General features: G+C 49.8%; 1 protein-coding gene across 3 annotated transcripts in view; it reads right to left on the reverse strand.

Moving 5' to 3' along the window:
- The window catches only part of Klhl18 (kelch like family member 18), a 49,521-nt gene continuing 33,871 nt past the window's right edge, over positions 1 to 15,650 (reverse strand). For 2 of the 3 annotated variants that reach the window (XM_021171799.3, XM_085828066.1), the window contains 6 exons: positions 13,357 to 13,517; positions 11,879 to 12,015; positions 10,558 to 10,795; positions 6,916 to 7,020; positions 4,015 to 4,126; positions 1 to 3,090 (listed from right to left, as the gene is read on the reverse strand). In XM_021171799.3, the coding sequence (XP_021027458.1) occupies positions 2,704 to 3,090; positions 4,015 to 4,126; positions 6,916 to 7,020; positions 10,558 to 10,795; positions 11,879 to 12,015; positions 13,357 to 13,517 (1,140 nt within the window). In that variant the 3' untranslated portion in view covers positions 1 to 2,703. The remainder of the gene's footprint in view (positions 3,091 to 4,014; positions 4,127 to 6,915; positions 7,021 to 10,557; positions 10,796 to 11,878; positions 12,016 to 13,356; positions 13,518 to 15,650) is intronic. The other variant, XM_021171800.3, reaches the window with a different exon arrangement.

The raw sequence follows: 15,650 nt of genomic DNA on the forward strand, positions 1-15,650 counted from the left end.
CTCTTTATTTCTCTTTGGTTTCTCAACACAAAAGACATGCGTCCTATAAATAAAAGTTTCCCGTGAAATAGCTGTGGGTGAAGAGGGTCAGGATTCCTACTTAGTTCCATCAGAGACTGGGCTTCAGCTCTCTTCTGCTTGTGACCTCTGGTGAAGCCCAGAGAGAGAGGAGAAGAGGAAGTGCAGTGGCCAGACCCCATGGCCCACCAGGTGTGTCGGACCCACCTCCTGCTACATTCTTTCCAGTGTCCTTGGGTGATGCCCGTTCTCACATGATCCTACGATTCTGACACTGAGACAGATCAGCCATCGCCCTCAGACAGGGGAGTACAAAAATGTTCCTGTTCGCTTGTGTGTGCTCAGAGCCTAGATCAAAACACTGACTTGATGGTTCTTGGAAACACTGTCTACTCAGGGAGGTGGGAGTGGAGGCAGGAAGGCTAACCCGGCAGCAGCAGGCCGGGAGGCCGGGGGGTGGGGGGTGGGGGAGAAGATGGCGTATCATCTCTAGGGAGGCAGTCTGCTTGCATCGTGAGGACCCAGGAGGCCCACCTGGGAGCCCACGGACTGGTTCTCAGCACCTTCACAGTCGAGGCTGGGCAGTACATTCACAGAAGGACTTAATAAGAGGAGCATGGATACACCCCTCCTAATAGGACTAAGAGGAAACCAAGACCCATAGTCCCCTAGAGTCTACCTCGGCAGGCAAACTGAGGGGCAGGAAGAAATGCTGGCGCTCCACTGGGAGCCTAGTTAAGATGTATCAGTTACCAGATTGTTCAGTCTTTTAAGATAAAAACATTATTTTCAAGTGCTTAGAGCAGAGGCCTGCTCTTTACATTGCAGGGAGCAAGAGTCCTTCCTTCAGAATCTATGGCAATTGCACACACTGGTAAACCTGATGGTCTGGGGAAAGGGACCCCCCACCCCCCGCAGGCTTCACCCGGAGCTGTCTGAACCGTCTTCTAGGCCGATCCAGGCAGGCAGCAGAGGGCAAGAAACCAATCAGGTGGACAGTGGAGCAGACGGGACCCTAAGACCCAGTTTGGGGCTAGAAACAATTATATCCTTCTCGTCTCTACTGGAAGGATTTTAGGAAAGCAGATTTTGGCAGCGGCAGTTGAAGGTCTGCCCCACTGCCCAGTGCACTGGTAACAGACAGTCTCCCCTCTGGGTCCTTCTGTGCTATGGTAAGGTCCCATCCAGAGGAAGGAGGAGCATTGAGTCTCTTCACGAGGTCATTTGCCAAGATCAGAGGAAGACATAGAAAATCTCTTCCTTGCAGCAGCAAAAGACATTTCTTTGTAAGCCTTATACCATGACGCCAGCGTTCGTAGCTTGAATGTAAAGGCCCATCTTGCTGGAGAGAAGGTGGACGGACACCCAGGGTTGGCAAATGGATGGAAAATAGCGGAATGGCAGGGAAGACGAGTCACCTGACCAAGCTGGTCCATGGCTGGTAGGAGCAAGCCCCTGGTTAGGTCCTAGAGGTACAAATGGTCATTGTGCTCCGGAAGCATTGTGATGAGGGAGAGTTATTCAAGGATGGTGGATGGGTGAGTGCGAGTCTGGGCAGACATGTTGTTTCTTGCTGGCCAAAAGGGGAAAGGATGTACATGGGAGTGGGGATCCGTGGGAGCGCTGGGTGGTGTAGGGAGGTAACCATGGGATGACAGCTGGGAGCTCGGGCGGAGGTGAGTGGCAGTAATTTAACCCGCTCCCTAAGCCTATGATTTAAAAAGTCCTCTGACGGTGGGTGAGGAGAGCAAAGCCCATGAGCACCTTGCTACAGGTCAGTCAGGAATGTCCTGATTTCAGACACACTGTGGGGTTCAGAGGGAACCCCGACTGCTTTAGGAGGACGTAGGACCCTGGGATCCGAATGTGGGAGTGGACACCGCTGTGGTCATGGTTGATGGTTCTCCATGTAAATGTCTATTTGTTTTTAGTGTCTTTTCTGTTTTCGTCCTGTGGAAAATGTTCACTTCAAGCCTTTTCCTTCCAGTTTCTCTCCAACATTTTCTTGTTTCCATTTCCTCCAGTTTCTCTCGAACATCTCCATTCCCTTCCTGTTTCTTGGGGACAAGTGGAGAAAGACCCCACTGGATTCCCAAAAAATCAGGCATGGGGAATACTTCTGTTCTCCCTGCTTGCTGGAGACAGGGGCCAAGTCCTCTGTGCCCCTGTCGAAGGGAGAGCCCGTGCACACGCAGCACGCTAGCTGCTGTAGCTGAACCACCACAGGCAGTGACAACACCAGGGTGTCCCTTCTCTCCCAGCTTTACCCACACTTCCCAAGCGGCCACAGCAGGGCTGCAGACAAGCAGGAGAGGGGAAGGCTCGGCTGGAAGACCTCCTGCCCATGAGTGCTCCCTGTGGCAAGGGGGAGCTGGGCCAGCGCTGCAGTAGGTGCTCGCTGGGCTTGGATGGAGCCTGTGTACCCGGACCAGCAAAGCACTTCCGTGTTACTGGCTGTGGGACCCCAGAGGGACTCCTGTCCTGTGCTGTGCATCTTGACAACCTAAGGTCACAAGGGCAGCACAGTGAGAGAGGACTTAAGCACCTGGAAAAACTGTCCCTCTGGCAAGCTCACATTACACCCCGTCTTCTGGTCCACCACTGCCTCTTCTGAGAGGACTTTCCCCTGGAAGGAAGTGCCTATGCTTGTACCAGATCCCTAGCCCACCACGTCCCATCCTCTCCTTAGATGGTGAGAAGAGGGATGCAGCCCACACCAACCCCCCCCTCATGGCATGCCATGGGGGCCATAAATGTCCAGCGGTCCGTCTCTGGGTCGTACATCTCCACTGAGCTTAGGTTTGACTGTCCATCATAACCTCCCACTGCATAGAGGCGCCCACAGCTGGCCACCAGGGAGACCCGGCTCCGGCGAGTGTGCATGGGTACTATGAGACACCACTGGTCTGCCACAGAGCTGTACATCTCAGCAATACTGAGGAAGCCAGAGCCATCATAGCCCCCACAAACAAACATCTTGCTTCCCAGGGAGGCGGCTCCGTGTCGGCAGCGCTTGTTGAGCATGCTGGCTGCCGGGTGCCAGGTGGCCGTGTGGTGGTTGTAGTGTTCCACCTGCAGCGGGGAGAGAGGGTGCGGGTACAACACGGTCAGTGACAAAGCCTGGTCCGTGGGGTGACCCTCCAAGGCACAGAAGCCTACACGGTGCCAGCCTGGGAGACACTGGGGACAGGGAGCTCAGCGTGTACCCTAGCTCTGATGCTATCTCTTCACAGCTGTGTACCTGCTCTTATACTAAGCTGATACCCTCTGGGCACATGCAAGGAAACGAAGAAAGGGTTTTCCTAAGGAAGGGTTTCTAGGTGATGGCGGAGCTGGAAGGAGAGTACTGTCTCACTCGACTGTCCCCAGCGCTTTCTGCCTTGGTACTGACTGACTCTGGAGCTGCTACTGCATGGCTGCTGAGCCCAGCAGTGTCCAGAAGAACAGTTGCTGGCATTCACTCCTGGCATATGCCTGGGCTTTCTCTGCAGAGGGCTTTCAAAGGCTTTTCAGCATTCCACGGACACCTGAATGGAGTAAGTTCAGGATGGTTACACCCTACACTTCCTTGTGTACATGGGCAGTCTAGAGTTTTAATGTTTTTTAAGATTTATTTACTTATGTATATGACTGCTCTATTTACATGTATGCCTGCATGACAGAAGAAGACAACCAGATCCCATTACAGATGGTTGTGAACCACCATGTGGTTGCTGGGAATTGAGCCTAGGACCTCTGGAAGAGCAGCCAGTGCTCTTAACTACTGAGCCGCCTCTCCAGCCTGAAGTGAAGAATTTTAGTTGATGCAGGAGATGGCCTTTATCCAGAAGTGGCAGGGTTGAAACTCTTTTGTTTGTGTAGTGTTGGGGATTGAACCCAGGGTCTTGTGCATGCTAGACAAGCAATATACAACTGGATTACACCCCAACCCAGGACTGAATTTGGAAAAAAAAAATCCAAGGATGGAGGAAGTCACCCAGGAGGGGCCAGACTCACACTGCTGAAGATCTGCAAGCCATCGTGGCCTCCTGACACATATATCCTGCCCTCGAAGACTGTCACCCCAGCAGCACTCCGGTTTGAGCTCATCGGAGTCACCACTGTCCACCTGCAGAAACAGTGACAAGAGCAGGGGCGTGAGTTTGGTGTTCCTGACCTGCCAAGACAACTTGTGTCTGGAGAGTTTCTCACTTCTCACTTCTCCCTCTACCCTGTAGACAGCACTGCCTGCAGCTATGTCTCCCCCAAGTCTCAGATGCATAGAGCCAGTATGGCACGTGAAATCAGCACATTCAAACAAGACTTGCCACACAGGTCTGCAGCCGCTTCGCATCCCTTAGTCTTGTTAATGAGACCTAGTTACTCTGCTTATGAAATTTAGGAGAGTGTCCACTGGAGCCTCCCTCCCTCAGCACTCCTGTGGTCCACGGGTACTGGTTAGCTCACTGTCTTCTTTCAGGCAATGCACACGTACCTCAGTGTGGGTTTTGTTTGGTTTGTTTCTTTTCTTTTCTCTTTTCTTTTCTTTTCTTTTCTTTTCTTTTCTTTTCTTTTCTTTTCTTCTCTCTCTCTCTCTCTCTCTCTCTCTCTCTCTCTCTCTCTCTCTCTCTCTCTTTCTTTTTTGAGACCTGTAGCCCTGTGTAGCCCTGGCTGTCCTAGAACTTTGTAGACAGGGCTAGCCTCGAACCCTCTACCTCTGCCTCCCTAGTCCTGGAATTAAAGGCATGTGCCATCCTGCCCGGTTCTGTTTGTTTACTGAGGAAGGCTCTCATTCTGTAGCTTGGGCTGGCTTTGAACTGAAGTTCTCCTGTTGCAGCTCTCAAGCGCTGAGATTACGGGATGAGCAACCACGTCCAGCTCTTGCTGTGCTCCTTACTTAGCCCTGTGGTCTGTACCCATCCTCTAGCTTTTCTACAGCACACAGTGGGGACTTTCTTACTTGAACCCCTTCTTGCCTGCTGTCTCCCTGTTTGGGATAAGGATTCACCACTGTTCAATCTTTTAAATCAAGCCGTGTGTGTGTGTGTGTGTGTGTGTGTGTGTGTCGGTATCACCTCAGAACCACGCCCTCCTCCTGTTTTGAAGACAGGGCGTTTTTAATAGAACATTACTTATCTAAGTGTATGAGACCTCTGTCCTCACACACACCAGAAGAGGGCACTGATTCCCATTACAGACGGCTGGGAGCCACCATGTGGGTGCCTGGAATTGAACTCAGGACCTCTGGAAGAGCAGTGTGTGCTCTTAACCAATGAGCCATCTCTCCAGCCCCGAGACACAGGATCTTACTGGCCTGGAGCTTATCTATGAAGCTAGACTGGCAGGCCAGCAAGCTCTGAGGGATCCTCCTGTCTCCACCTTCTCAGCCTGGACTATAAGCATGAACTATCATGCCTGGCATTTTTGGATTCATTCTTGCAGGGCAAATATTTTATAAACGTAAGCCATCCCCTCAGCCTCGCTGTCTGTCTGGTGAGTCCACCTTGTACCCCTGCCCTAGAGTGATGAATGCTGAGGAAGGCTCTCATTCTGTAGCTCGGGCTGGCTTTGAACTGGAGTTCTCCTGTTGCAGTGATGAATGCTCCCCACACCATGGTAAGAGCTCCAGACACAGACCTCCAAGGAAAGACAATGACAGTGCGCTCATGATCTACCAAACTGAGCACTAGGAGGAACCTGTCAATCTGATAAGAAAAAAAAAAAAAAAAAAAAACAGCGGGCACCAGGGAGGACCTTCCTACCTGAGGATAACCAAAGGGAGCACCAGGGAGGACCTTCCTACCTGAGGATAACCAAAGGGAGCACCAGGGAGGACCAGCCTCCTTTCTACTTGATAAGAGCTGCAGTCAGTTGTTAGGCAACAGAAGACTGGCTTTGGAAACGTGCTGATGAGTTGGCTCAACCCATCTGCTCAGTCAGTTATCTAAGACGGGAGGATACAAACACCAGAATGAGTAATTCAGCCAGCATTGCCAGTGTTTCTAGTGTTCCACAAAAGCATCCTACACGATTGTAATGGGTGTTACAGAAAACGCAAGTTTAAACAGGATTCCTCACTGCCAGATTTTCTAGAACTTTTGCAATGTCGGATGTGTGGTGGAAAGACAAAGGCTCTGAAGAAACAGATACCAACTCTGCCCGGGGTTATCTGACCACACACTCCATACCAGGCCTCACTGCTGTGGAACAAGCTGTGCAGATACTCCTTATCTGCTTACAAGGAGCATATGCACTTGCACTTCCAGTACAGTGGACTGATGTGACCAAGGAATAAGTGTTTCCGAGCATCTCAGCCTTTCGTTTATTTGAAATGGGTTCATGTCGCCTCGAACTCCCGAGCCTCCTGCCTCCACCTCAAGTCCTGGGATTGTAGGCATGAACCACCATTGCTTTAGCTCTTTTGAAATTTAACCATGAAATTTCACTTAAACAAGGAATTAAAAACAAATATTTTTGTTTTGCTTTTTTGAGACCAAGTCTTGCTTTGTAGCCCTGGCTAGTCTAGAATGCACTACATAAAGCAGACTGGTTCTGAACTCATGGAGACACACTTGCCTCTGCCTTCAAGTAAAAGGATCAAAGGGGCACACCGCCATGTCTGACATTTAGCCAAGGATTTTGACATCGACTACATGCAAGTATCGTTAAGTCACTTCCTAGCCAGGAGAAGCTTTAAGCTCCGTGCTACAACATGTCTCTGTGGCTGAGGTGGCTCATCTTTTCTCCAACAAAGCAAAGCAAAACTAAACAAGAGGTGGGAGTGGGGTGGGGAGAGAGGGGTTGGAAGCCTGGCAAGCACAAAGACCTGGTAGTGGGGAAGGTAGGCCGAGTATAATAGTTTCTATCTGTAATTTCAGCACTCAAGAAAGCTGAGGCAGGGGGATAGGTCAGCCTTACTTGTCCGTCTCAGGTGAGTAGGTCTCCACAGAGTTGAGGGAGGAGTTGCCGTCATAGCCTCCACACACGTAGATCTGTCCATCCAGCACAACTGTCCCCATGGCACTGAAACAGATGGAATGGTCATCCCAGCAGCCTCTCACGCACGCTAAGAAACTAATCTGTCAACTGTCTTTTTCTAGAACAGACCGGATCCCAGGGACACAACCAGGTAAGGGCAGACCACAAAGATCTGTTCTGTAGTCCTCTGCTCCTGCTTCCTCCCCGATCCCCACCCCTCCCCCCCTCCCCCCCAGCTCAGCAACAAGCTCTCTCCGCCTCAGGCATTTAGCCCTTGAGCTGCCTGCAGTGTTCGCCTCTCATCCCATGGCAGGAAGTGTTCATTTACTTGTTTATGTAGCTGAGGATGGCCCTGCACCCCTAGTCCTCCTGCCTCCATTTTCCAACTGCTGAGATTACAGGTGGCACCGTCGTGCCTAGCCTGATTTACCCCAAACTATTTTCAGGCTGGAGAGATGGCTCAGAGGTTGAGAGCACTGGCTGCTCTTTCAGAGAACTACAGGCATGTGGTATACAGATATACATAAAAGCAAAACACCCCAACACAAATATAAATAATAAGAAAGAATAAAAATGTATTGTTATTAGTGTGTGTGTGTGTATGCACGTGCACATGTGCAGAGATCAGAGGACAGCATCTGGGAGCTGGGTCTCTCCTTCCACTGTGGGTTCTTAGGACTAAGCACAAATCATCAGAACTGCATAGTAAGCACTTTGTCCCACCTAGCAAACCCAGGGCCTCAGCCTAATTTAACTGTAGGGTCCAGTCACACTCTTAAAGTCTGACAAGCTTCAGAATTACTATCTTCTGACCCCATGCTCCAAGAGTGGCTTCTCTATTAGGACACATGTCACATCTATTCATTCACCAGAGTTTCAGCAACCATGTAGAAGGCATGATGTTTTAGACAATAAAGAGAACAAAGGCTCGGCATGGTGGTGCAATCCCAGGGCTGAGGAGGCTGAGGCAGGGAGGAGGGCTCAAGTTAGAGAGCAGCCTGGGCTACATAGCAAGAGCCTTTTTTTTTTTTTTTTAAAGATAAAAAAAATCAATCAATCAAACAAGCAAAAGTAACAAGTGAACAGCCAAAGTTCCTGATGATGGGTACTTATGTGTCACCATGAGATGAGGTAGTATGTGTGTTGCCTCTGACTTCCTATTCAATTCCTTTGTAGTTTAGCCTGTGCTTCTGTGACTCCTGGCTCTGCACATCCCTTTCTTGGTCTTGGTGGAGGGGATTCCAGCTTCTGTTTGTTATACACTTATGCATCACCCTTCAAGGAAGAATTGCTGTAAACATGGCCTGCTGGGCTCTTCTCAAGGCTGCTTGGAGAAGACATGCCTGAGAGCTAAACAACACAAGCCCAGAGTCCCCTGTTCCACACATAAGCTTCCCTAAAATCCCGATTACCCAGGGTCTAGGTAAGCACAGATAACCTTCAACCCTATACAAACCTTGTGAGACTTTAAGCGGTAACGCCAAGCTGCCTGACAAAGTGTTGATGCTACAGAGACTAAAAACGAAGCTGGGGTAGAATAGGAAAGAGAAATACTGGAAACTGCCACTTTTCAGGTATACCTAGCAAGTCAAGCTACAGTAACAGCCCCTGAACCTGCCCTAAGAGGAGAGGGCCTTGCCCTAAGGAAGATCATTGGGAAAATGACAAATTTAATAGGCACTGAACCCCCTCTAGACATGGATGTGAAACATACCTGAAAAGTAACTCTATTGCCTTTTTCTTGGTATATAATATTGGGAATTGAACGTAGGGCCTCGCTCTTGCTAGAGCAAGCATCCTACCACTGAGCTGCAGCCTTGGTCCCAAGCACAAGGCTGTTAAGTCAGGAGGTGAGGTAATGATGTGAGAATGAATCAAGAGGTGCTCCCAAACCATAGACAGGAGTCAAGTAAGAGGGAGCGAGGACTCTAGAGAAGGGCGTGCGCCGGCCAGCATGGGCTGGAACAATCCAGTACCGGAAACAAAGATGGAAAGCGAGCAGAAAGGAAGCTGTTGCTGGCAGGATGGAGAGCTATGCGGGATGTCAGGACAGAAGTGACTAAGAACATTTAAGGGAACCTGTAATTTAAAAGGGACAAATGGAACTGGGCCCATATTGCTAATACCTGGGCATCAGCCACACGAAGGAGAGGGATACCCGGAGAACTTTCCTCCCATTTAAATAACACACCAAACCCTCCGACATCAAAGCCAGAACGTCTCCTAGAGGGACACACACGGAGAGCCAACCGACCGCTGTCAAAGTAAAAGAGTCACCTGTGGCTGGGATATGAGAAAGGGGTTCACAAAAAGCTGCAAAATGTACAAAGGCAGAGGGTAGACACAGAAGGTGGGGAGAGGAAGAGGAGAGAACTCTGGGAACATCCTTGGAAGAAGCTCACCCTGCGCATACACTGCTCCTCCCAACAGGGGTGCGCACAGACCTCTCTGCTCTCCGCGCTGCTGAGCAGGTGCCTTCCGGCTCAGGCCAGTACTGCTCAATGTGGATCGCCTCTGGGCGTCAAAGCCCTCCACACTCACCACTGCCTCACCACACGTGCCAGCACTTGGCATCTTTTCCCCCTTCCCAGACATGTGATCTCCCAAGTAGAGGACCAGATGTATGGCAAGGAGGATGGGCTTGTGAGGCCAAGGTTAGGCCATAGAACTATACAGAAATACCATTAAAGAGCAACTGGCTGGTAGGTTTTAAAGTATCCTTTAAAAACGGCACATTATTCTCCTTCCTTAAATTGAGTACAAGTCACAGAAACTCAAAATACAGGCAGATCTGTTCTGGTTAAATGTGCAAGGGTCCTTGGGCTTCCTTCCTTCCTTCTCAGACCCCATGAGGAGAGCCAGAACAGTAACATTTGTGACTGCACGTCTGCTGTGGCTGGACTGATTGACACCCTTTAAATAGTGTGGGCCCCCTACCACTGCAGCGCATGTCTGATGTAAGGAAGGACACTGCCCATCGTCTCTGGACTAAGAGGGTTACACTTGGGCACTACCATGGTGTCCTCCAGCCATACTTCTCATCCTGGAAATGAGCACGCGAGCGGTGGGAGACACGGATAGCTAGACCATGTTGGATGATGTACAAGTTCAGTCCACCTCGTGAATACACACGTGCTCACGTCTGGAGAGTGTGCGCTTCCGGGGCAGCGGGAGCGTATGTATGGCAAGAGAAAGAAAGCACAAAGAAAACCACCCTGGGTTTCCTCCATTACTAATGAGGTTAAAACTCCTTATCCTTCAGGCTTCAACTTTAATCCCACCTCTTCCCTGAGATCTTCCAGATCTTCCAGTCCAGTCTCTCGCCCTCCTGGAATCTTCCATAACACACATTTTCAGTCCTTAGCTGGCACTTACATAACATGTCCACGTCTTGGCTCCCCAAGTTCCTCAAAGTACAAGGCAGGTATTTTATGCTTAAGCAGATGGGGGCGCTCCCAGGAGGTGCTGGCAGTGGCTGGCCTGGCAGCAGGACTTCCCAGGCATTTACTTTATTATGAGCCCCTACATGGGGCTCCCCAGATGCTCAGTGTGTGCTCAGCCTGCACTTGGCTTCCAGAATACCTTCGCTTGCTATTCATGCTCCCCACTCGGGTCCATGTGTCCGTCTCAGGATTGTAGGCCTCCACGGTGCTCAGCCGCAACTGACCATCATATCCCCCGATAGCATAGAGGAGCCCGTTCACCACAGCCACACCCACACGGCTTCGGGCTGTTGTCATGGGATGGCACTTTTCCCAGCGATTGGCGATAGGGTCGAACACTTCCACCACATTCAGGGAATCACCTGCATAAAAATTTGCTACTCAAATTAAAACAAATGAGACCACTTGTTTAGATCACAGCTACTGGGTATTGACTATATGGACCATCTGACTCCATCCTATTGGCTCTTCCCACAAATTACTCAGAGTAAGTGGGCCCACTAAAAACTCTAGCTATGATAAAGATTTTAGACTCAGATGGGAAACATTTGCTCTTTAGTGAGAGTAGTTCTCAGTTAAGCCTCCTTGCTTAAAATCGACAATGAGGGCAAATGCACAGGGTGGTTTGCCCAATGCAGAAAGCATGCCAGAGTCAAGTGCATGGGTCCCAGTGCTACCTGCCACTTCATCTAATGACCAGACGGGCTGTATTGTGTCCTCATGTTGTTTTGGATGTGAAGTTAAAGGCTAACAGAACTGCCATGAGGGTTAAATGACATAATGAATACAGCACCCTGCATGGATCTAGAACATACTCAGAACTCAGTAAAGAGCAGTCACAGAAACCCGGAACCCTCTCATCCTCTTCAGATCATGATTAGCAACTCAGACAATTATCTTCCCTGTGGCTTGCGTGTACCAAGCATCCAGTGTTTGTTTCTGAAGACTTATCCTTTCTAGGTTATGCTGTTAACAAGCAGAAGGTCGCTGGCTACCTTTCCTAACCTTAACTGAAAACAGATCTGTCAATTTCCCCCTGACTCCCCAGGAGGCTTTCCTAGAAATGTGACTGTATATAGTATAAGAGCTATAGGTAATGGTGGTTTTGTACTGTTTTGTTTTGGAAGCAGAGTCTCAATAACTGTAGCCCAGGCTGGCCTCAAACTCCAGACCCTCCTGCTTTAGGCTCTGAAGTACTGGGATTACAGTGTGATGGAGCTGCTGATGTGTCAGCATCCCTGGACTGTCGAGCCTAATTCTTCAAGGCACCGTTAGCATTGACATCAATTCAGTATTATGAATCCATAATAAGCCCTACTCCAGAGCTACTCTCTGGTGTCTTAAGATAAGGACGGGAGACAGAACAGCATAAAGAGGAGGAACCAGAACAACCAGGCTAGCTTGACTGGGCTTCTTCATTCACTCTAGGAAGGGCACTGCAAAGGGGAGCTGCAAGATACCTGCTGAGTTGAGGCCCCCCACAGCGTAGATGAGCCCAGCGATGGACGTGCAGCATCGGGGCCGAGTCCTGAAAGCTGGCAGGTGGGGCCGGCGCTCTGGCATCAGGTGATAGTCCTTTGCTTCATCTACCAGGTCCCTGGAATAAGGCGCACGATGCTAGGAGAGGAGGCACCTCTCATTTTGGTCTACCTTTACACTTATGGGCCTGGCTCCTCCAGATCTCAGTGTAGGGAATCTAGGAAAAGTCTTGTGGAAAATTTGGTCTACCGGTGTCTGTCTGTCCATCTGTCTCTCTTGGTCTCTCTCACTCTCCGTCTCTCTGTCTCTCTGTCTCTCTCTGTCTGTCTCTCATGCTAGGGATTGAATCTAGGGCCACAGAATGCTCTACTACTGAGTTCTATCCCCAGTGAGGTTTAGTGTCAGGAACTCAGGTAAGATACAGGCTACTGAGAAATGCTCAGAGGTGAAGGAGCCACCAGGTGAAGATGCCTCAGCTAGGACAACCGGGGCAACTCCTCCTAACAGGCACAAACCAAGTGTGATTTTGAAAAACAGTGTGGGAGTTAAAATGGGAGCGTTGGGGGAACTCAAGCAGCCTACTTCCCATCAGCACTCAGACCTAGCTCTTCCTTCCTGCCCATCACCATCCACGGCTCACACCCTCCTGTCAATCACCCCTTGCTTGCACCTCGGCAACTGCTGTCAAGTGCTCCAGATGGATTTCCCAGGCCCTGGCTTGCCTCCCCAGCCCCTCCAAACCACAGACTACATTGCTTTTCTCTAACAACCTTCTTTTGTTAGCTACCTACTGTTGACAGAATAGTTCGTATGCCTCAATATTACCCTTCAGACTCCTTGTCACAGGGCCCTGGATCCCTCTAGCCGCACAGTCCTTGCTCCCTGACATACTATCACAAAGCCCTGTACCACGCCACTGCTTACTCCCGGAACCTGCTGATCCCAACTAGGGGTGGAATCACGTGAAACTGAATGTTGTGTAAAAATCTTGTCAGTAAAGGAAAAAACCAAAACCCAGCATTGTGGCTATAACAAGCAACTGGGAAGACAGGCCTTCTTTGTTTAAATTGCATAACAACCCATCTCCTGTGCTGGTGGCTCTAGGCAGAAGCTGTACACAATGGTATATAAGACCCCCCCTCTTCCATCACTCATCAGAGGCTAGTCACAAGCTACAATTTACTGCAGAGGGCAGGGAGCCTCCGGGAAGCCCCATTTGTACTATCAAGTCAGCTGCCAGCGTGGGCAGCATACACACAGTACATTCGTAGCTCTCAGTGGATGAAGATGAAGAACACATAGATAACTTAGGGAAGAAAAGCCCCTTCTGCTCCCACATGGCATCTCTCTGCTTGTGAGCAGTGTGTGAGTCAACTGACTGCTCCACATCCTTCCTCCCCTGAGCTACGACAGGTGGCCAATTCCTCCTCTTTGCCCAGACAAGGCCACCCACACTTACCTGCATTTGTGACAGCACCGTACCAGGTCGTCTTGCTGCACTCGATCCGATAAGAACTGGGGCCGGCAAAGAGGCAGGCGGATATTGGACAGCAGCTCGGGCAGGCATGGTCCCCTCTGCTCCCGGTCATACCTGACCCAGGCCAATGCAGCTTCAAAAACCTATGGGACAAAGAGCAGATGCTCTCGCAGCTACCCAGAGACCACGCTCCTGCCTCCTCACTCTCAGTTCTTCCACTGCCTGTACTGAGGCAGGTCCTCAGGAGATCCAGCTTTCCTCCCACCCATGTCTGCAATCCACTGCTTGCTTGCTTGCTTTCTTTCTTTCTTTCTTTCTTTCTTTCTTTCTTTCTTTCTTTCTTTCTTTCTTTCTAAGATCTATCTATCTATCTATCTACCTATCTAGTCATAGTACATCTCTGTTTTTAGACACACCAGAGAAGGCATCAGATTTCATTAGAGATGGTTGTGAGCCACCTTGTGGTTGCTAGGATTTGAACTCGGGACCTCTGGAAGAGCAGTCGATGCCCTTAACCGCAGAGCCATCTCTCCAGCCCATCCACAGATTTCTTTACACTCCTCCAGCTATGCTCTTAGGCCTAGTCTTTTGTTTTTGAGACAGTTTTCGATGCAGCCCAGGCTGGCCTAGAAGGATTCAAGATGCTCCCAAGTGTTAGAGTTCCAGGCACGAGAGACCATGGAAAGCTTAGGTCCACTGCTCTGTAATGTAAGCCTGGGTTACTGGAAAGCTTCCTGGATTTCACTATCGATTCTTTTCTGCATCACAACAGAACATCTTTTTCCCGGTTGATCTTGCATCCAACCAGCTCTAAATTCCAGGCCAGGCCAGTTCCTCTGTTTACACTGTTCACCTAGCGACCTTCCTTATTCCTTCAAACACAAGAATATAACCAGTTGACACCCCTCAGGCCTCACAGATTGCTACTCAAATAAATACGCGTGGGCTGCTCCAGGATACACTGATTATTGGATGAACCTAGGAGGTAAACACTCTGTTCTTAGGATCCGGTACTTCTAAGTCTCTGTCCATGCTGCCAAGCTCAGGGGCCACTTCTCTACCTGTCACTAATAGTTAAGGGTGGGGCAGAGTATCTTCAGATAGCTACGGAACTTAGCTGAGTTTGTGTTAGTATCTCGACGGCTGCCTCCTAGTGTTGGGAGCTAGATGAATCCAAGATTTCTCACAGGCCCTAATGAAAGGACAAAGAGAACTCTAGCTGTCCTTGCCCAGGAGCAGACTTGGCAAGGTCTAGTATGGGGCTGGGGCCAGGCCCACATATTAAGGTTTTGGTTCCTGGGGAAACCGCCTTTTCCCCATGAAAGACTGCAGTTATCAGTCATGAGGCAGCTGTGTCTGAGGTATCCTGTGTTCTCTTGCCACATTGTCTGACTTAGCTTCCTGCTGACCGTGGTCCATTTCCCCGCTGTAAACAATATGCAAGATGCTAGTCTTCTTTTGTTTGTTTGAGACAGAGTTTCTCAGTACAGTCCTGGCTGTCTTGGAACTCACTTTGTAGTCCAGGCTGGCCTTGAGCTCAGAGATCTGCCTGCTTCTGCCTCCTGAGTGCTGAGATTAAAGGTGTGCGCCACCACTGCCCGGCAGAATGCCATACTATTTAATACACTTGCTTGGCATAAGCTATCAGTTTATGCAAAACCTCAATCCCAGGTTTCTGTCTTCTTTATTTTCTCATCCCTAGTCCTCCCCACCAGAGACTATTCACAGCAGGTAACTCCTCCCCTCCCCCACTGTGTGCACACATGCTCACGCTTGCCACAGCACCACATGTATAGAGGTCAGAGGACATCCTTGGGTAACAGCCCTCCTCTCCCATCTTGCTGTTTGTCTGTGTACAGCAGACTAGCTGGGCCACAGGCTTCCTGGAATCTTTCTGTCTTTGCTTCCCCTTTTACAATAAGAGTACTGGGACCCACCAGAGGTCACTGCTGTGCCTAGCTTAATGTAGGCTCTACGGATTCCAATTCAGGCCCCCAGTCTAGAAGAACAAACTCTTCAGCCACTCAACCAGGCTACGGCTCTTGGCTACAAACATCCTCCATTTTTGTTGGACTTCTCAGTGGATCAGAGGCAGGGGTTGGCTGAACCAAACTTGTTACTGTGCATGCAATGCCCTTCACTGCCAGCCCTCAGCATTCTGTCCCAAACAGCACACACTATCTTCCTTTTTTTAAAAATAAATTATTTTATTTACTTATTTATTATATGTAAGTACACTGTAGCTGTTTTCAGATGGCTGTGAGTCACCGTGTGGT

Source organism: Mus caroli, unplaced genomic scaffold, assembly GCF_978045245.1.
Source record: "Mus caroli unplaced genomic scaffold, Mus_caroli_1 scaffold_11, whole genome shotgun sequence".
NCBI lineage: Eukaryota > Metazoa > Chordata > Mammalia > Rodentia > Muridae > Mus > Mus caroli.